The sequence below is a fragment of the Ochotona curzoniae genome, unplaced genomic scaffold (assembly GCF_017591425.1).
Source record: "Ochotona curzoniae isolate NIBS_2020 unplaced genomic scaffold, NIBS_Ocur_1.0 scaffold_4683, whole genome shotgun sequence".
Lineage (NCBI taxonomy): Eukaryota > Metazoa > Chordata > Mammalia > Lagomorpha > Ochotonidae > Ochotona > Ochotona curzoniae.
In genome coordinates, this window is record NW_024467121.1 from 1,781,169 (window position 1) to 1,802,572 (window position 21,404).

A 21,404-nucleotide genomic window follows, 5' to 3' on the forward strand; every position below is an offset into this window, starting at 1 on the left:
GGAGCTGCACCGATCTCAAGCCAGGAGCTGGGAACTTCCTCCAGGTCTCCCATGCGGGTCTGCTGTCCTCGACTGCTTTTCCAGGACAAAAACAGGGAGCTGGATGGGAAGCAGGGCTCCCAGGAGTAGAGCCAGCACCTATATGGGATCCCAGCGCATACAAGCTGAGTTCCCTAGTCACTAGGCCACTACGCCAGGCACATCAAATTGACTTCTAATAGAATTATAGTAAAGTGATTTTTTTAACCCAAAAAATGACATATAAATCTGTTTAAAGACAATTTTGATGTTCTCTACCTTTGAAATTGAGGAAACAGTTCTATTTTTTCCAGTCAAAGAAATGAATCCATTTTCAGTTTTTTAAAGACTATAAAACAACAGCAAATAGAAATAAACTGTATAAGATAGTACATCATAAAAACTTTTGAAATAAACACAATTGACCTAAAAAGCAAATTAAATTTTCTTAAAGACTAGCCATGAAGGTTTTCCACATAGTAGCTGTTTGTTCTCTGATAAATTAAACATTGAAGCCAATATTTTTGCTACATATTTGAAGGAAAGAGTTTTGCTGTAAAAATTGGGCAAAAAGAACACTGTCTTAGAGAATTAACTGTGGTCAATTGCACACACATGAGAAACACGATTTTAATTATCTCTTTTGCTTATTGGCAAAAATAACCAGAAATTTCCTTCTTTTCTATTATGATGGCAGAAGTAAATTTCAAAATATAAATCTCATAAAATGAATATGTGGGTATACAAACAGTACAGTAAGCCCTTAGCTGCCATGGGTTGAATCATGTCTTATTGAATAAAAACGTTTCCTAATTTTGAGTTTGTTTCAGAAGTAAGAAATAGATCTTACTTATTTTTTGGTTAACAAAAATAAGATAAATCAAGCTTAAAGAAGGAGACAAAAGTTTATGTATGCTTACTTACAAATTTTTAAAAAGATAAAAAATTTTACAAAGATGTGAAATAATGCTCGTGTTTTTTCCAGTTTTTTTTAAGCACTATTTTTCTCATTGAGAAAAGAGGGGTATGAAATTAGAAATCAACACATAAAACTTCTAGACTAGCCACAAATATCTGTAAATCAGTTACTTCCCCAGACTCAACTAACGATTCGCAAAAGAAATTACAAAGAGAATTAGAAAATATTTTGAACTGAGTCATAAGGAAAATCAAACATTTCAACATTTGGGACCACTGTTAAAATAGCAGCCAGAGAAAAATGTACATGTTATCTACATAACAAAAGGAGGAAGATTAAAAAGTAAAGTCAAAACCAATGGAATAAACAACAAAAACAAAAGTAAAAAAGAATGAAAAATAAATGAAACCAAAAATTATTTATTTGGAAAAAAAAAATCACAAACTCCTAGAAAGATCAGGAAAGAAAGAAGGAAAAAAAAGAAACAGGTTGCCAGTATCAGAAATAATGGACAGGATATCATTAAAACTCCTATAAATACTGAAAAGAAAATGAGAGAGCATTATAGACAACTTTTACACTACTACACAAACTCAGATGAAATGGACAAATTTCTTGAATAAAAAGCTACCATTTCCCTTAGTAGGGGAAAAAGATACTATGACTAGCCTTCTATCTAAGAATGAAATTGCTTGTTAGTAGTCTTCCTATGAAAACATCCCCATTCATTGGTGAAATTAACTAAATACTTAGAGCAGAAATAATACCAACTCTTTACAAACTCCTCTAGAGTGGAGGAATGCTCCCAACTTATTTGATGGGGCTAGTATTATTCTGGTACCAGAATCAGAAAAGGACATTGTAAGAATCCCACAGATAATACTCATGAACATGGACTCAAAAGTCACAAACACAATTCTAGCACACTGAATTCCAGAATATATAAAAATGGATAATCGTCATGGTCAACTATACTTCTGCTCCAGAATGCAATTCTGGTTTAAAAATCAAAAGTGAACTAACCAATTCGCCATGTTCCTTTTGATGGACTCAAAAGGAAAAACTTTAAACATGCTTATAGGTCCAGAAAAAGTATTTGTCAAAATTTGATTACATGCTCATGTTAAAAGTTCTCAAGAAAATGAGAAATGAAAGAACACACTTAACTGGGGGGGAGGACATTTACAAACTTACTGGTAAAAGACTGAAAGACTTTGAAATTGAAAACAAGGCAAGGATCTTCCTTTCACCACTTCTAGTCCATTTTACATTGGCGTTCCTAGTCTATGCAATAAGGCAAGGAAAATAAATGTGTGTACACTTTGACCCTGGAATTCTACTGATACAGGTATATCCTGCTGACACTTCCACATGTGTACAAGGAGACATGATCACAGACGCTTCTGAGGGGCTGGTGTGCAGTGAATTTAGCCGCTGCTTGCAACACCAGCATTCCATATGGACCGGCATTTTAAATCCTAGCTACTCCATTTTAGATTTAGCTCCCCATTAACACTCCTGGGAAAGCAGTGGAAGATGCCCAAAGTCCTTAAGTCCCTGCCACCGATATGGGAGACCCAGATGGAGTTACAGGTTTCTTCCATACTTGGCCTGGAACAGCCTTTACCACTGTGACCATTCGGGAAGTAAACCAGCAAATGAAAGCTCTTTCTCCTTCTCCTTTTTCCACGCTTTCCTTCTTCCCGTTCTCTGCCTTTCAAATAAATAATAAATAAATCTTTTTGAACAATGTTATTTGAAAAGGTGGAGTGACTGGGAGGAAAGAAGGGAGTGCAAGAAAAATGAGACTAAGGTCTTCCATCTGCTGGGCCAGTCCCCAAATGGCCACAATAGCCAGGATGGGGTCAGTCAGAAGTCAGGAGTTTCTTCCAGGTATCCAATGGGAGCAGGGACCCAAATACTCAGGTCATCTTCTGCTGCTAGACCCTTTAGTAGGGAGATAGATAGGAAGTGGAGCAGCTGGAATTGAATCAATGCTCATGGCATGCCAGCATTGTAGGTGGCAGTGTTACCTTCTATGCCACAGCACTGGCCTCTAAATAAATATTTCTAAAAAGAATTTGTAAAAGAGAAAAATGTTTCAAATTTCCATCACAAGTAGAAAGGATAAGGTATAGAATATTTTTAGTGTAACTCCTTTTTTGTAATTAAGCTTAATGAACTAGATGGAAGAATTTCAAAAAGTCATGTTTGAATAAAGAATATCACAGAAGAATACAAAAATATGTAGATAAGGTTTCAAAAATGATTTCTTGGGCTTGATGGCATAGACATTTCTGAGCATGAACTTGTAGATGGGATATAGCTATATTTACAGCTCGCTATTTTCTGGCGATGTAATCTTTAACTTCCTATGCAACAATTCCCTCAACTGCACAAAAATTAAGATATGCTTACAGGGTTCAGCATAATAGCCTAGTGGCTAAAGTCCTCACCTTGTACATGCTAGGATCCCATATGGGAGCCAGTTCTAATCTCAGCTGCTCTACTTCCCATCCAGCTCCCTGCTTGTGGCCTGGGAAAGCAGTTGAGGACGACCCAAAGCTTTGGGATCCTGCACCTGCATGGGAGACCCAGAAGGGGCTTTGGGCTCCTGGGTTGAGATCAGCTCAGCTGCAGTTGTTGTGCTCACTTGGGGAGTGAATCAGCAGATGAAAGATCTTCCTCTCTGTCTCTCCTTCTCTCTGTATATCTGACTTTGCAATAAAAATAAATCTTAAAAAAAAAATGTGTTTACAGGAAACAGCACTTAGAAAACATCACTAGTAAGCAGTTGTATTTTTTAATCCACAAGGGGAGCTGCTGAGTCCCAAGGAGAACACCAAGGGACAGGGGTCAGAGAGCCCATAGTGACAGGGGCTCTGGATGTAGAAAGCCAGTTGTGATGTGGGAGAACATGACCACTCAGGACCCAAGGAAAATGAAGGGAACCAGGACTTTTGGAACACCAAGGATATTTGGTCCAAAATACCAGTAAACTGTCTTTTCAGCCAAGTCCTTGATTGTACTGAAGAAACCAGCAGTTTAACAACAAAAAACAAGGAAGTCCACGTTTGTGCAAGATAAGAACTACATGCAGTGCATTTCTTTCTCCCTGGGCAAGAATTTTCCAGCTGGTAGTCATTCCAACCCTTTTTCCTTGACAATTTTTTTTTCCTGTCTCTCATCTGATTGCTTATTGGCACCTTCCTCAAACAATAGGACAGAAAAGATTTAAAAATGTAGATTTCATTGGCCCACACATCTAAGAGTTGGCCACTTAAGAAATTCAGATTGTGGTACAGTGAGGGCTAAACTTTCATTATGTTAAAATAGTCATTGGAGGAGTGATATTTTTTTTTTCAGGCAGTCATGGCTGTCCACTTCATCTGGCTTCTTATCAAATATTTTTTGTAGTCTGCTTACTGTACTTTCAGTTTGGGAAAGAAAAAAATATTTTACAGTGTGCAGTCTCTTTACAAATGAAGAGCTAATAATGAGTAGAAAATGATAAAAAATTAATACACCAAGTGAACTGTGACCTCTTCAGCATTAGGAAAATCCCATAGAGTTTATACTAGTTTCTTTAAATGCAGAAAGCTGTTTTTTATACTACCACCACTGTTTGTTTATATTACTTACCCTCTTATTTCTACTTGAGCTATGGCAGTGATGTTGATTTGCAAACTCACAAGGTTGCTGTCTGGGTTGTCCTTGTTGGAACTGAAACACAATGATACATAATTTTAACATATCTTCTCAGATGTTTTATCACAATACATGTTCACACAATGTTCTCTATATCACAAAAATACTACATAACTAAACTGGTCATTCAGAAAACAATGGAATATTTATTCTACAAAATCATAACCATGTGTAAAGGGAAATGCTAACATCCCATGATACATGGCAATGTAACAACATTCCATGAAGGGACAATTTATCTGGAAATGTAGTAGATATCCTGAGATGCCAACACTGTTTTTTTTTGTTGTTATTTTGATGGCTAAACTAAAAAGGCATTGAACTGAGTTCATTTTCTGATTTCTACCTTGGACAAATTCCTTAACATCCCTGGGTATCATGTTCATTGCCCATCAAATAGGAAATGACAGCAAAGTCAACTGCTGATTTTCTACACTAATCAAGAGGAGAACTGGCATGAGTAATCCGGAGCGGCACATAATCGAAAAAGCATTCACATTTGGCTCTGGAATGCATAATACCATACGTTGCTTTGGCAGCAATTTTATTTTCCTTAGAGTTTATTTCTTAAGTTGATATTAAAGTAAGTGTACACTCACTTGATACTCACTGGCTGACTAGGCCAAGGAGTGGGGAATGGGCTAGAAGCATGGCCAATGGTGAAAGGAGCAAGACCCAAGCAAGGAGGGCAGTTCAAAAGCAGGCCACAAGGAGAGGATGCAGAAGTCTGCAAAAGGCATCCGAGTGCTTTCTGTGCGCTTTCTTTACAAGTGCAAAGTTGTTTTGCTCAAGCAAAAATAATTGGATAGGCAGCTTGACTTTTAGAAACACATGTGTTAAGCAGTCAGTGCTGAAGGAAAATAAGACACGACTTTTCCCAAGTGGCTCAACCAGTAACAGAACCTTGGATGCCACTGTCTCGGTATTCATTGCCCTGCTTTGCTTTCCCTGAGATCACCCAGGAGATTAGGCAACTTCTAGGAAACAGGGATGTGGTCACATCAGCACTGGCAGATCATGCTGACAGTCCAGTCTATGAAGAGGAGAAAGCCTCCCCTTTCTTCATCAGTGAGCCTCCCCTAAACTCAACAAGCAAGATTAGATCTTGGGATAATGGTAGTGCAGGTAGATTCCAGCTAGCTTCTGAGATTTTCTAAATGTGTTTGTGTGTGTCTGGGGGGGGGGGGGAGTGGGGGGGAGCGGGGAGGCTATATGACAGAAAGATGCTTTGAAAGAAGGAAGAGACCGAATTGTTCCCACAATGCTTTTAAAGCATCTTGGTTGATCTATATACTGATAGGGCAATTTAGAGCACAAACACACATAAAAGATATAAACAGGAAAATGTCAGGCTCATTTCCTGTACTGGGCATCACTGCTAACTTTGTGACTGAGCCCAGAGGGACTTGCTCTTTAAAGTTTGAGCCCCAGTTTCCAGGCCATTTTTTTTTATCACATTTATGGAGGGTCAGCCATCTAAAGAGCCTTCTTTCTTTTAGAGGTAGGATTCTGAATCATAACCAGCATGAAGTTACTAAATAAATCTTATTGCAGATTTTATGGTTATGAAAGTGTTGTGGGTAACTCTTTAGCCTAGAAACCAAAATACAATTTTTCCACAGATGGACCAAACTTAGTTGTATTCTTAGTTCGCTACTGCTGTGTAGCAATGGAAATTAAAATCGTGAGAAAAAATTCATTTAAGTTATTGCGTAATGCTAATACGTTTAGTTTTTAAGTGACTTGAATAACACAATTTTACTATTCTCAACACCCTGAAGATGTTGAAAAACAATGAAATCATCTTTGAAGCCAAGTTTGATTTGAGGTCTTTAGACCTCAGAAATGTTGCAAGAACAATGGCAGTCTCACAATTTCCGAACTTCTGGTTGACCAATCAGAATCAACCCACTGCACTCATTTCTGTCTGCCCAGTGGCACAGACAAAATCTCCTATTAGGAAAAGAGCCAGACTTGATAAATAACTTAGAAGTTTCCTTCACCAATTTCCTGGAAGGAAACCTCCCTCGCTAATACCACTGTGACATTGAGACAAGCACTGCATCACTGCCATGGATGCAGAGCCATTTATATTGTCAGTGCTAATTCTATGCAAGCAATGATGAATTTCCTACGGCTACATCCTGTGGTCAGGTGCCAAAGGCTGAATAAGTTTTTCATTTTAGTATTCCCGTGCTATCTTCTCTTTCCTTGGTGTTTCTGATTTCATTTTTTCTAGCCTCCCCTTTATGCTTTCTATATTTCTATTTCTCTGGAATGTCTACAAAGACCATCCCAATCTCATTTCACCACTGCCACGGAGCCAAGTTCAAGCATGATCACAAAGACCCACTCTACACAGGGATGAAATTGTTTACATCTCATAGACCAAGGACACAGAGAGACCATCTCATGCAAACATTTGATTAAGGGAAATGCTTCACATTTATTAATTTATAAAGCCCATTTCTCTCAGGTTTTGTGGAAAAGGGCATTAAGTGTGATTAAAGGGTGATTAAGATACGGCTATTTAGATTTTAGAGAGTTTGACATAGCTTATATTTTTAGTTTAAATACATTTAAACCCAATGCAAAACCATCCATCTAAATACTTACTTGATCTTTGGAGTCTGTCAATATGCTTACTTCTCAAACACCTAAGCATTTGAGTTTTAAAAGTATTATATTTTGTCTCTAAAATCTATGTTTTGGGAATTGAGTATTTTATGAATGCTCCAGTCTTTTCTAATTTTTTCACTTTTATGGGTTGTTTTTGGATGATGTTAAGACTGTCATGAGAGGAAACTGAATATAATCATGGCTCCTTTTTTAATATGAAGGAAGATATTAAAAATGCCTCCTTTTCTTTTTTCCCTCAAATTCTGAACTTCATTTCTGAACTCATTGTGTAAATGATGGATTAGAGAAGGCATTCAGGACATTATCTAGTGTTCTTGGTTTACTGAATGAACTACTATTTGCATCCATCCTCTTAACTACAATCAAGGATAAGAAGGAAATATCGGGCCTGGTGTGGTGGCGCTGTGGTTAAGGTCCTCGCCTTGCACGCCCCGGGATCCCATATGGGTGCTGGTTCCAATCCCGGCGGCCCCGCTTCCCATCCAACTCCCTGCCTGTGGCCTGGGAAGGCAGTCAAGGAACGGCCCAAAGCTTTGGGACCCTGCACCTGCGTGGGAGACCTGGAAGAGGCTCCTGGCTTTGGATCAGCATAGCATCCACCATTGCGCTCACTTGGGGAGTGAATCATTGGATGGAAGATCTTCCTCTCTGTCTCTCCTCTCTGTATATCCGCCTTTCCAATAAAAAAATAAAATAAATCTTAAAAAAAAAGAAGGAAATATCAATGAATTTGTTCTGCCCTTTGTGCCAGGCTTTCTTTCTAAATGAAGGAGGGTACATGTTAGGAGAGGTGTGTCTTTCCCCGAGTCACTGAAGGATCAATGACTAACATTTCAAAGTTCAGGCTTGAATCATGCTGATCCTTTACTATGATATGTTCTCTCTCTCTTTTTTTTTTTTTTTTGCTTTGTTTTGTTTTGGTTTAGTTTATTGTTGTTGTTTATTTTTTGAAAACTCAGAAATATGGCCAGATTACTTCCAAAATAAAAATATTTAGGAATACCTCCATCATGTGGCATGTCACGCCCTCTACAACTTTCAAATATTTGTGGAGATACAAAAAAGTGATTCAATGTGCATTTATCAAATGTATCATTGTAAAATGATTCTATCACTAATTAGTATAAAATGGGAAAACTTCTAAGACTCAGCAGAAAATATCTTAGGTAAACTTAAGAAACGCCTAATTCAGGCCACGAAAGGACACTGAAGATAAATTAGAAAAATATCCTGCTTAGAAATGAAATCTGAAGTCATGAAGTCTGGGAGGACTGATTTGTGACACAGGTTTCATTTTTATAATCTACATTCTCATGTAATATAAATACATACACATATTTATAGTAGCAGATTATATTTGTATTTTAAAATACAACTAAAATGTATATTCATTATATATTTTTAAAATAACAATACATTGTAAATATTTTAAGCTTTTAAAATCTTTATTTAGTTATTTGAAAGGCAGAATGAGAAAGAATCTCTTCCACCTTCTGATTCACTATCTAAATGTCTGCCAGAACCAGGACCTCCATCTGGGTCTTCCCTGTCTAGGGCAGGAATCCTAGTACCTGGGCTGTCATCCACTCCCTTCCTATGCACATTGGCAGGAAGCTAGATTGGAAGTAAAGGACTCAGGACTTGAACCAACACTCTCAAGATTTGGGCATCCTAAGTAGATGCTTAGTGCTCACTTCTGCAGGACATATATTACATAGTGGCCTAACTCACTGCACAATGAAAGTCCACTCCTCTCTGAAACTTTTTACTGATGTAAACATTTAAAGTCTGTGACACAGAGTATTTATTCTAAAAGCATGTTGTAATGACTCATTTTTGCAAAATATTACAGAACATTTAGAAATTAGCCATGTTGAGCTAGTGTTTGAGAGCTAAGTTAAAGATACCAATTTAGACAGTAATTTCTACAGTTAAAGCAAGGATTCAACACACCGAGAAAAGTGGAAATAGCTGTTGATTGTGAGCCTCCCTCATTCATTCTTGAATACTGAAGAGACTTCAAGATTGCAGGTGCAAAAAAATCTGTGCTTTTTTGTGGAAGGGATTTTGTTCCCAGAGTTCAGGGATATCAACTGAGCACGGAGAGTGGTGAGAGTGGGAGAAGGTATATCTGTATTAGGATTTTTCAAACTTTTGAAACTACAGATCACACACACACACACAAATTATGCCTCTCTCGGAGCATTTTGTTATACATTTTGTAACATTTATCTATGTTGCATGAAGAACATTAAAGTAACCATAAGTTGTATGCATATTGCATCCCATTCTATGTCTTTTAATATGGGTCTAGAGCCATTAATTTGGCTTCACTCCTGGCTAATGGATTTTAATCCACAAATGGGACAACCTGGCCATGGCTCTATAGGCTTTTGTGCTCCTGAACTATTACATTCCTCCATAAAGCCACAAAAAGAAGAGACAGTGAAAGAAGTGAAGACATAGTAATCCTTGGGCAGGCTCATCCCCAAAGGGAAAGCAGGCACCTGCAGGTCCAGTTTCTAGTCGGGGGAGGCCCTGCCCTAAAACACACGTGGTCTTCCAAAGTTCACAGAAAACGTGACTTACAACACTATGCACAAATTGCAGGAAAAAAATGTTTTGCACCAAAATAAAGACCTTCTAATTAATTTTTTCATTAACTTTTAGAAATCTTTTCAGACTTGTTATCTCTTCTGTATCCTGCCATAGCACCATAGTGCTTCCAGTAAACCATTATCAACCCAGTCATTCTTAAACTTAAGGAAAGTGCAAGACTGCAGATGCACACTCCATGGGGATTTTTTTGGTGGGGGAAGAGATTCTGCTCTCCAGGGTTAGTGACAGCTGAGAGCACAGGCTATGGTCATAGGGAGAGAAGGCAGGTGCCTCTGAATGAAGGATGAGTGGTGCACAGGACAAAATCTTCTTCTGCAGCTTGGCTAACAAAATGTGATCTCCCTGTCAGAGTCAAAAGTATTGAAAAGTCTGAAATGATCTAATTTCAAAAGAACTTTCAAGGTGAGGGAGCTGGACAAGTGGACATCAGTCCACTTGGATCTCTTGAATTCAGTTGGTAAGGTGGACATTGAAAGCCTAACCTTCTGATTTGGAGATCAAAGTTGATGCTCATGTTTGTTTTCTCCAGGCGAGGAACTGCAAATCGGAGGCCCAGGGAATACTGAAAAAATAACCACAAGTCATAAAGTCAGTACATGGGGAGGACTCTCTACCCAGTATAATAATGTTTCCCAAGCAATTGTTAAAAGTCCCTCCCTGGAGCCTGTGACTGCATTTTTCTCTGCTTCTACCCCTGGGTGGCTAAGAGCCCAGAGAATGTCAAGCAAGGAGAATGTGTGGCTTGGAGACCTGAATGTGTGGATTCTCTCTCTCTTTGCTAGTCCCACACTCCCTCATTTCCCGCCACTTTCCTTATGTGTTAACCCAAAAACCAACCAAATGTATGAGAGCAAATTGATTTTGAAAAACTAGGACGTCTCTGTTTGATGCGCCTTTATGTTGTCATGGAAATTATAGCTGTGAATTTAATGCAATAGTGGGAAAGCTCTTCTAATGTAATAATGATTAATGAAAAAATGAGACTACAAAGCTTTGTGCACAATGGGTTTTTGCTATGATCCAAAGAGTCTATTAATGGAAAAATTATTGAACAGGAATGCAGATATGCTATAACAAAATATCCTGGAGTAATAATGTTATGGGTAGGTGAAAATTATGGTTATGTACATTATTTTTCTTTCTTTAATTTCCAAGATTATAAAAATGTTATTATTTTCACAATTTGCAAGTACCTAAGAGCATGAAGAAAAGTAAATACATGGATAAACATACGGAGATAAATAATAGCTAGCTTGTATACACATTTGCATTACTGGCTCTTGTAAACACTGTGTTGAGTTTTTACACACACTATCTCATGCAATCCCAATAATACTCTGAAGCAGGCAGTTTTTGTTGACATTTTACAACTGAGCAGCAATCTCGGGCTTAGGGAGATTAAGTGTGCTGCTCCAGGTGCAGAGCAAATGAATGACAGAGCTGGAATTTAAATCCCTGAAGCTGGCTCCAGAAACTGTACTCTAAACCACTGCAGTGTGACACTGAAACCAGGAAAACTCATGACCATGTACATCACTAATAATGAATGTATACTTAATTACCACTTTAATCACAAATCATCCTCATCATGTCACTTGCCCTTGCTGAATGCTGTAAGCCAGGAGCTGCACCAGTGGCTTTATCTCAGTCTGCTTCTTGTACTCCAAACATTCTCCTACTGGTATTTGCCCATTTTGCTGTGATATGCTCAAGGTGTCACAGCTGAGGAATGGCAAAACTGGTGTTCAACACTGGATGTATCTCAGTTGAAAGCATCTGCATCCCTAGGGCCCAGGAATGAGGAATTCCTCTAAACATCTGCACATTCTCTTCTCCATTGCTTGATGCCTTTTGACTCTTTTCTGCCTTTTCTCCTTACAGAACTCTTCCTCAAGCGTCAGAGGTCAAGACAAGAAATGCCTCCTGCCATCCATCCTCTGATCACCCAGGTAGAGAGGTTTTCTTCATTCTGTCCCATCCATTGCTGTTCTCCCACCACTGGGTCTTCGTATTGCTAATTGTGAGCTTCTTGCTAACATTTTTCTGTATTGATACTCAAGTGAGGCGATCAAAAATGGTGCTTGCATATTTTCATTTTTATGCTGTCAGACTCTAGCTTAGTAGCAGATGTATAGAAGAGAAATAATCAAAATTGTTGAAAGAGTGATGAGAGTGTGCCCCTTTTTGCACACTTCCAATGATGACAATCTTACTACACTATGAAGGAAGCTATCCAATCTTGCTTTTCATGATGGGACCATTCAGCAAGACCGTTTCCTATATGGTGGAGGCCAGGGTGTTCTAAACACAAGCTCTCTGGGCACTGACCCGAAAGAGAGCACACCATTTTTTAAATTGTCCTGCTTGAGAAAATTTGAGAGATTCTTTTTGACTAAAAATAGTATATAACTACAGATGCATTTATGAAAGTGACATTACTACCTAAAAATCACAAGTTTCTAAATATTGTACTGAATATTTTATTAAAATAAAAGATCACTTGAAAATCACTTTTTATATAAAGTATTGGGACTGGAATAGATGTTCCTGGCAATTATAGTGCCTTTTAAAATACTTAGGATGGCTTTTCCATGTGGAATTTTACTACAATTCACTGAGAGTATTTTTTTCTAAAGTACAAATGAAGAAGTACATAAATCAAAGCATTTTATAACAAAACAGAATGCAATAAAATTTGATGTGTTTCAGGGCATTAAAGGGTGAGATAAGAAAGCTATTAGGTTTCTTCTGCTATAGGCTTCAGAGATAAAGGAAGATAAACAATTTACTCCTCTGACTTCTACAAACAATTTACTCCTCTGGTAACATAGATCGACATCCCTGACATAAACACATTGTGGTTCAGACCACACTGCTGTTTTTACACTCTCCTTTCAGTGACACTGGTGGCAAGTTTTTGTTCCAAGGTTATCTTTCATTATGGATCACCTAAAATGATCTTTAGTCTAGATATAATGCTTCTAATAGGGAAACAGGAATGAGAGGCTGGTCACTTACACATGCTAACCCTCTCTGGGCCATGTCCATGCATTTCCCTTTGGCCTTAGGTCAACCTCTTTACTGCAACTTCAGTGGTTGGATTCTTCCTCAGAACCAGCAACAGAATTTATTATCTTCCAGATAAAAGGATTATAATGAAAAATGTTTGCATATCTCAGTTTAGACATCTTTCATAGCTTCATTTTGAAGTCTCATCTGTTATTCGTTAGTTTTCATCCAAGCACTTCTGACATTGTTGCAGACCGGATGCAGAACATGGGCTTTGCGGTTAGGCCTGGCTTGGATCCTGGTGCAGTGTGGCTTTGGGCAGTGGAGTGACTTCTTGGGCCTCAGTTTCCTCACCCACAACATGGAGGAAATATGTGACTCAGAGGGTTGTTTGGAAAAATGCCCTCCCATTCCTTAGCCATTGGATTGTAACCCAGAAGACAATCAATCCGTGGTAACCAGTAACAATTTGATACAGGAATTTATCTTTCTTTCAATGACCATTTTGACCTATGAAGTGAGTTTAGACTATAGTCTGTCACGATTTTTTCAATACCCCAATTCAGTGCACACACAGTGTTAAAGAGCAAATGTATTATTCTAGGATAATAGCCTAAAATATACACTAGGGATAGATACTGAGAGAAAGTTTGAAATGCTCAGGAAAATATGTCAGACATTGGGCTGAATGTCTTATTTAACAACACTGTAAACATACAAATATCCACATGCCAAGATAGAAGTGATTCTGTGCAGGGACCAGAGCACTCCCTTTTACAGGCTAGCTAAGGGATTAGCACCCTGTGGAGTATACTTCAGAAAGTTGCTCTACACAATTACAAATTTTCATGGATTTTTTTTTCAGATAGCTTACATCATTAATAATCATAAACATTTTAAGTGACATCCTTTATATTTATTTAAGAGAAAACAGAGAGATAAGGACAGTCACAGGAAAAGACAGAGAAAGCTCCCATCTACAAGTACATTTCCTAAATGCTCTCAACAGCGTTGGCTGGGTCGGGACTGCATCTGGGAGGCAGGAATGCACCCTGGTCTCTCATGTGGGTGGCAGCAACCCAATCGCTTGAGCTAGTGTCAGGGTCTACATTAGACAGAAGCTAGTCTGCAGCTTGAGCCAAGAATCAAATGTAACCACCCCAATGTGAGGCACAAGCATTTAACCACTAGGCTAGATACTTTCAATAGTTAATTTTAAATAGAAAAATATGTACATGTAATTTATATAAGATAATTCTATGGTTTTTAATATTGAAGACTTTTTCTGATTTATGACTTCATAAAATAATCACCACTGTGGTAATTCTGTGTATACATTAAAAAAAATTGTAATTGCCTAAAATAAATTGATTGTCCATAAATAATCCTGAATTGAAATTTCCTAAACCTGGGAATAAAAAGAAATGGCAGTAGGAGGGACATAAAATCTCCATTCTTTTACAAGCATGTTGGAGATCTCTGTTAACATTTTCTTGCCCTTGTTACTAACAGTTTTCTGTATTATTATTCAAGTGAGGCAATGAGAAATATAGACTTTTGTAAAGCTGATTAAAAAATTGGATTGTAAGGATGAACGTTTGGCAAAGCAGTTATTACTGCTTGGGATGCCTGTGAATCAGAATACCTGGGTGTGAGTCCTGGCTCTGCTTCCAACTCAGCCTTTTGTTAATGAAAACTCAGGGAGGCACTAGATTAGAAGATGGCTCAGGTAGTTCAGTTTCTGCTATTCATATGAGAGAGCTGGATGAAATTCCTGGCTCCTGGCATTGGCCCTGTCTAGCCCTGGCCATAGAAAATATTTGAGGATCACCATTGGAGGATCTCTGTCTCTATTTTTCTTTGTCTCTTTGGCTTTCAAATAAGAAAATGAAAATAAGTAAATCAAAGTTCTAAACTGTAGTAACATTTTAATATAAAAATACTGTGAATGATATCCTTGTCTTACAATTTTAAAATATTCTTCCATTTTCGTTAATTCAAAGAAAAAAATATTTGGTAAATTTCAACAAAAGATATACTGTATTAAAACAATTTGTCATAGATTGGTTGCAGTTGAGTCCCACAGGAGCCATCATGTCTAAAGAGAAAGCTTATAAAAGTCTATGCTTTTCTGTGTGTTTTCAACCTGACTTGATTCACTCTGTGTGGGTTTTCAATCTAAATCCCACCCCGCTGGTGATTTCCTGTCTAATTTGTTTTAGTTGCTTTGTGCTGAGCTCCTGAGAGCTAATTGGGGAGCTTTCCATTAGTGTTCTCTTAAAATTAATGAGGCAGAAATCGGCAAATACTTCCGGTTTTCCTTACATTGGTTCCAGCCACCATAGGGTTTCCAAGGTCACACACCACCATTCTGGTCACGTTTTCCATTTTGTACTCACAGCTCAGAGTTCTCAAAGCCTATAAAAATGAGAAAGAACCAGCATACGATTCAGAGGTCAGAGTAAATTCTGTCCTGTCATAGGGCAGTGCTGGGGGCCCAGGAGCGTCCCTAAATTTCAAACACCTATGCAGGTCACCAGGCACCCATATTGATTTATGACCCTGAGCACAGAACAGGAAAAAGTGAAATTTTAGAAAGAAACATGGGGTTGGTGTTCATGAGGGGAAGAAAAGTAAACACAGCATTTATATCAATGTTTTAGACTCTAATTCCCACCAATGTTGATGTTAAACTCTGGACAGGAAGATCCCAAATAATTAAACATGAGTTAAAAAAATAATTTCTTGTGTTAACCTTGTGAAAACAAAAGAACCTGTTCTGATGATCACAGAACTCCATGATCATTCACAAGAGAATAGCCTTGAGCACAACTTTCTGCATCACGCAGTCCCCTTTGGAGATGAGCTCATCAATTCTGTAGAGTCCTCCAGCTATTTAAGATGTAGAGAGAACAACTTAAGTTTAACTTGTGCTTCCAATATCCTTCCTTCTATTTCCTATCCTGAATGGAGAATGCAGCTCAGGGCTGCGGGGGTGTGGGAGCCACATGCTGGCAAGGTCTGAAGGTTATGCTGGTAAGATGGAAAGTGAAGTGGATGTGTCGTGGCACTGCTGTCCTCTGCTCGCAGCTCCAGCTCCTGCTCTCGATCTATTCTCAGCTGCCAAGAAAGCTGAGCATTGGGAATTTCCGTCCCTGTGACTGGGTCATCAAGGACAGTTCCAGTATGACAATGCATATACCTTTTAGGTCTATTGAAACTATACAAGGAAGTAACATGAATCTTTCAAGTTGAAGTGTCAGACACAATCCTCCATTCCTTTTTACTTCATCATAAAAAAAGCAAACAAAACTTAAAAATAACATAACACATTGCAAGCATCTAGGTGAAGGGTTCTGGAAGGGAATTACATGCTTGGGGAATATAAGCCTGCAGAGGGAAAGGATTTGGGGGGTCTGTTCTATTCCCAGGGCATGGAGGTGGGCCAGGCACAGTGACAAGTTTGAGTGGGTAAGAGGAGAGATAAGAAACACACAAGCATAGGGCTGTCATGTCCTCTTCCCAGGACTACCCAGGCTGACCATGCATTGAAAGCCCTGTTCTAATGATTGAGAAAGGAGTGATATTTGGAGGTATCATTGAATATATGCCCTCCTGCTCAATACCCTGAGTGACCTAGGAATTCTGCCATAGACACCAAGAAAGATATTTCCTCAAAGCTGGTAATCTTTTCTCAAGGATAATGTTAGTGTATATTCATTCAGAGGTCTTAAGGATCTGTAATTAACCCTAATCATGTAGAGATGTTTTGTGGAATGATTAATTCCATCAAGAAAGCAGGCTGGGTGTGGGGAGGGGAAAGAGCCGCTGAAAGCTTTCAGAAGTGTGCAGGTGTCCCTTGATCAGAATTCAGGGATTGGTCATTCTATGGTAAGCATTTTGAGCTTACCTAAAGGTTAAAAGTTAGATGTACATTTTTACAGCTTTCTAGAAATAGTTATTTGACATCCATCAAAGATTTTTTTCTCCCTCCCACATCCCCTCTACCCTTTTTCTTTTTTTAACCTTTATTTCCTCTCTGCAAGAAGAGAAACAATGACCGTTTTTCTAGATATTTGTGGATTCTTTCCCTCAGTGGATCTAGGGACATTCTTGTTCTAATCCATTTACAACTCTCAGAGTGTTAGGCATTCATATATTCACTCACTCAAAACACTCACTGTGGATCTGCTTTTCATCAGTTCCCTAAATAAGTCCCTGGTCCTCACTGGATTCCCAAGTCCTGTAACAACTGTAAGAATGATAATGGCAAGCACTTGTCTCAAGCCTAGAAACACATTATAGCACGGTTTGATTTGTTCTGTGGTAGAGGAATAAATAGTCATATATAAGCAATCAGAGAAGGCATCCTGGAGGAAGTGGCAGCTAAATTGATAAGCACGTACAGATCAGTGGTGAAGAACTGGGGCTTGGACCTAATGCCAAGGTTTCAATCCTGGTTCTGCTGTGTAAAAGCTGTGTAGCTGTGGGCATGCACCTTGATTTCTCCTTATCTAAAAATGGGGTTAATAATTGCAAATTTTCCATTAGGCTATTATAAGGATTAAGTAGCATAGACACATGCAAGAGTTCAGGGCAGTACTCCACCCATAACAATTGTTCCATCAATGTGGGCAGGCTCAGCGATCATGAAGATCTGAAAGATGAGAACAAAGCAGCAAGGCAGGGGAAAAGGAACGGGAGTAGGTGAGTGAGTCACGAAGAGGGAATGGTGAGAGTGGATGGGAACTATAGTAACTGAAAAAAGCCAATCCTGCTGGAATTTAGGGTGTAGGGCAAAGGAAAGAACCAACAATTAGCAATGAGGTTGAAGGGGTAAGCAGGTAGTGTGCCAAGCCATCTGAAGGATTTGGATCTGATCCTAGAAGCAATGGGGAGGTGGGGTTTGAGCAAGAGAGGAACCTGGTAAGATTTGCATTTTGGAAGGATTGCTCCTGGGGAAGGGATAAACTAGGAAACTTAGGCAGCAGCCTTGGAGAAGATGGTACCTGCCTGTTTCAGCTCCTGAGAAGTTTGGGGCTGACTTGGGGCTTTTAAAAATTTATCTGTTATTCTATAATTCCATAGGTTCAGGGATTCCACCCTCACAATCTCCTCCTTCCATTGATTTCCCCTATATTATTATAATCTAAGTTATTACAATAGCACAGTCCTTCAAAAACTAACTTGGGACTTTTGAATGCAGGTGCATGGTGGTGCCGTTCTGAGACAGGAAAAGCAGGGAGAGAGGGCTGAGAGTGTGGCAGGAGAAAAAAATCTAGTCCTGGACCGCTGAAGACGAAACGACAGGGAGATGTCCGTGTAGAGAAGCAGATGAGATCCCTAGAGAGTCAACTCGCAGAATCAGAAAGAATACTGGTGAATCTAGAGCCTGGAAGGAAAGGGGCACAGAGCATTAGCATGTCATTGTGGGATGATGGGCAGAGCTGCACAGTCCCCTGAGTATATTTACACTTCAATATGGCTAAGATGATATATCTGTTGTGGTCATTGTCTTACAATGCTACAGTCAGAGCACACAGGCCTTTATGTCAGAGCTAAGTCACCAAAGAGAAGTATAAAAGTTGTTCAGGTTTCTGCAGAAAGTGAGGCTCCACATCTAGAATGTGAATGTTCTCAACAAAACAACCGGATTACAATCAAATGGTACCCAATACTTTCCCTCTGAAAAGAAAATAATTTTTCAAGAATTCCTTGAATTTAGTTTAAATACAAAGGTGCACAAACCTCAAACTGGTTAAAAAAAAGAAGAAAGTAAGATTTGGCTTAGTCATATAAAGTTGATTTTCTGCCCAAGGGAAGTTGGTGGGGAAAATAAATTGGGAATGAATCATTGCAGATTATGGATAATGTCTGTTGTAATGTTTATAGCCAAAGATAGAAGGATAAATGTTCTCCCATGTTTACCATGCTGCAAAGTGAACATTCAACTTGATATTTGGCTAAAAGAACATTTTAGAATAGAAACTTTGTTTAATGAAGCTGGGGTTGAATGACATGAAGGGAATTGAAACAAAAATAGGAGTGGAGTCCTGGAAAGCTTCTTAAAACAACACACTTGAACTTTCCTTTTGTGTTATTTATGTCTGATTTGCATGTAAGTATTCATAGGGGGTATTTTTCTTTCTTACTTCTTTTTTTAGAAACATTATTATGAGATGACTTGTTTTGGACACAGAATAGTACTGAGTGTCATCTTTATGAATTGAGAGTATGTGCCCTGTTTATTCTCATTTAAAAATATCTGGAAGTGACTTTAGCAGAGAAATGAGGATTTTAAAAATCACTTGCAGAAATAAGTAAATGGGATGCTTACAGATGATTCACTGGAGAAATTAAGGCATGAATTGATTTTCATATTGGAAATAAGAGAAAAAGAAACAGGCTAGAGAGCTAAAAACTCATTTGAAGGAAGTTGGAATGGTCCTCCTCTTTCCAACTCACAGTGCACATGGGAGAGTTAGGACATCTGGGAGGTTTTTTGTTGTTGTTGTTTTGTTTTGTTTTGTTTTGTTTAAAGTCATTTTCTTGAGATAGAATTGACATAACAAAAATCTATTCCCATTTAATAAATGCAAATTAATGAACTTGGAGATTTTTTGATACATTTTTAAATAAAAATTCATAATGCTTTTAAATCACTGTGAAGATACTTGTTACTTGTCTATTTAAATTGAGATGATGATTCAACTTAAAAAAGGAAGTGTGAGTAGAGAATTTCATATTTCCTATATTTGTATATGTCTTAAAATGCCATCACAACAGTTTATTAATATGTTTAGAGGAATTTAGTTAACATTAAACTATTCAGTCTCCTTAATATATAAGCTTACCTAAGAAAGTTGTATTTGAAAACTCATAGATATTTGGTGAATTTTAGTTAAATTGAGAAAATCTATTAGCAAATATTTAAGGAGTGCCTATGACATACCTGGATCCATGAAAGCAATGAGAAACTTGGTCTCTATGCTTAATTGTGAGCCTGTGTGTTTCTAGCAATAAGGGGCACCCTCCTCTCAGTATCCTGCCATGTGCTCAAAATGGTTTTCTAGAACAAGTGTTTAAGAACACTGCAGAACCCAAGGATACTGCGAGTTGGAAGACGTGTATTCTGATAGCAAAGGCGAGGTTATAAATAGCAGAGGTGGCATTTCAGTAACTAGCAGCACTGAGGACTGGCGAATGAGGAACACCAGGCTCTTCCTAGCCACAGTCCTGACAAGGTGGACCAAGCAGGAAGAAAAATGAACTTGTTTTCTCTCCAGTGCTTGTCCAGGCTATTATCAGTGCTCTGCGGGGATTGGTTGGCCCTTCTTCCCTAAACAATAATGAAAACCAGGCGTCCTGTGACCTGCTTGCAACTTCAAGGAACTCAAAACATGGCTTAGGAAGCCAGTGAGGATAAAAAGTTAGCCCGGCAATGTAGCCGATTGATCATGCTGGGAAACTTCTACTGCCTGCCAGACTCGTTCTTTTCGTAACTTCAGGTCCCAATCTTTGGCCAAGTGATCCTTGCAGTGTGGTAAAAATAGTCATCAGCACAAGGTGGTCCCATGCTCCTATGGATTTACTGCTATTATGACAAAATAATGTAAGATACTATTTTGGGCTTTTTTAGTTATGAAAAAACTCTCTGCTGACAAGACTCTACTTGACATTTACTTGACTTTAAAAATCAGTGCAGCTCTGTGCTTCAAATACTTCACATACCTTGTTGTTGCGTTCAATCCCGACGTAATCTGCCTCCTCTGGTATCATTACAAAGAGTTCAGCTTCATAGGCTCCTTCCCCCTCATTCCTTGCATTTATTATGAGCATAAGGTGATTTTCATCTCCAATGATTACCTGATGCTTATCTCTAAAAGTTAAATTTAAAAATAATTATTAGGCAACTCCTCTGCTTCCATAAATACCTGATTTAAGATTCTATGTGGGAAGAAAGGAAGGAAAATGATGACTACAAGGCTCAGACCAACATGAAGATGGATCACCATGAACAAATGATGGCAAGAGTCCAGAGACCCATCTTTGGATTGGAAGGGTGGGAAGAGATCTGGTAGTGCTGGTAAATGTTAAACACCAAATCTCAAAAACAAAACAAACAAAAACCCCATTTGTTTAGTAGAGCATTTGCTGATTCCCAGTGATAGTGCACAGCATCCCCTCCCAGGGTTGATTTAAAGCTACAAACATACTTAACAATACACCAGCAAGGTCTCTGCAAATGTAAAAATGTAACATGGGGTTTAAAGCAAGAATCAGCAAACTCCAGCATATCACTAAAAATATACCTTAGGAAGAAAATGACAGAAACCAAGACAGGGCAACAACACATGGTGGATAAAGAAGAAAGAAAGAGGCTGATAACATAAGATCATAACCTGAGAGAGTATTAATTTACTCGAACTCCAAATCAAACCAACATTTGGAAATACCTCTCCCACTTTTGTCCAGGACTCAAAGCTATTTT

General features: G+C 38.5%; 1 protein-coding gene across 2 annotated transcripts in view; it reads right to left on the minus strand.

Moving 5' to 3' along the window:
* ITGA8 (integrin subunit alpha 8) overlaps positions 1 to 21,404 on the minus strand; it is a 163,598-nt gene that overhangs the window by 48,346 nt on the left and 93,848 nt on the right. For both annotated transcript variants that reach the window (XM_040967867.1, XM_040967868.1), the window contains 4 exons: positions 20,645 to 20,792; positions 15,239 to 15,331; positions 10,387 to 10,466; positions 4,580 to 4,660 (listed from right to left, as the gene is read on the minus strand). In XM_040967867.1, the coding sequence (XP_040823801.1) occupies positions 4,580 to 4,660; positions 10,387 to 10,466; positions 15,239 to 15,331; positions 20,645 to 20,792 (402 nt within the window). The remainder of the gene's footprint in view (positions 1 to 4,579; positions 4,661 to 10,386; positions 10,467 to 15,238; positions 15,332 to 20,644; positions 20,793 to 21,404) is intronic.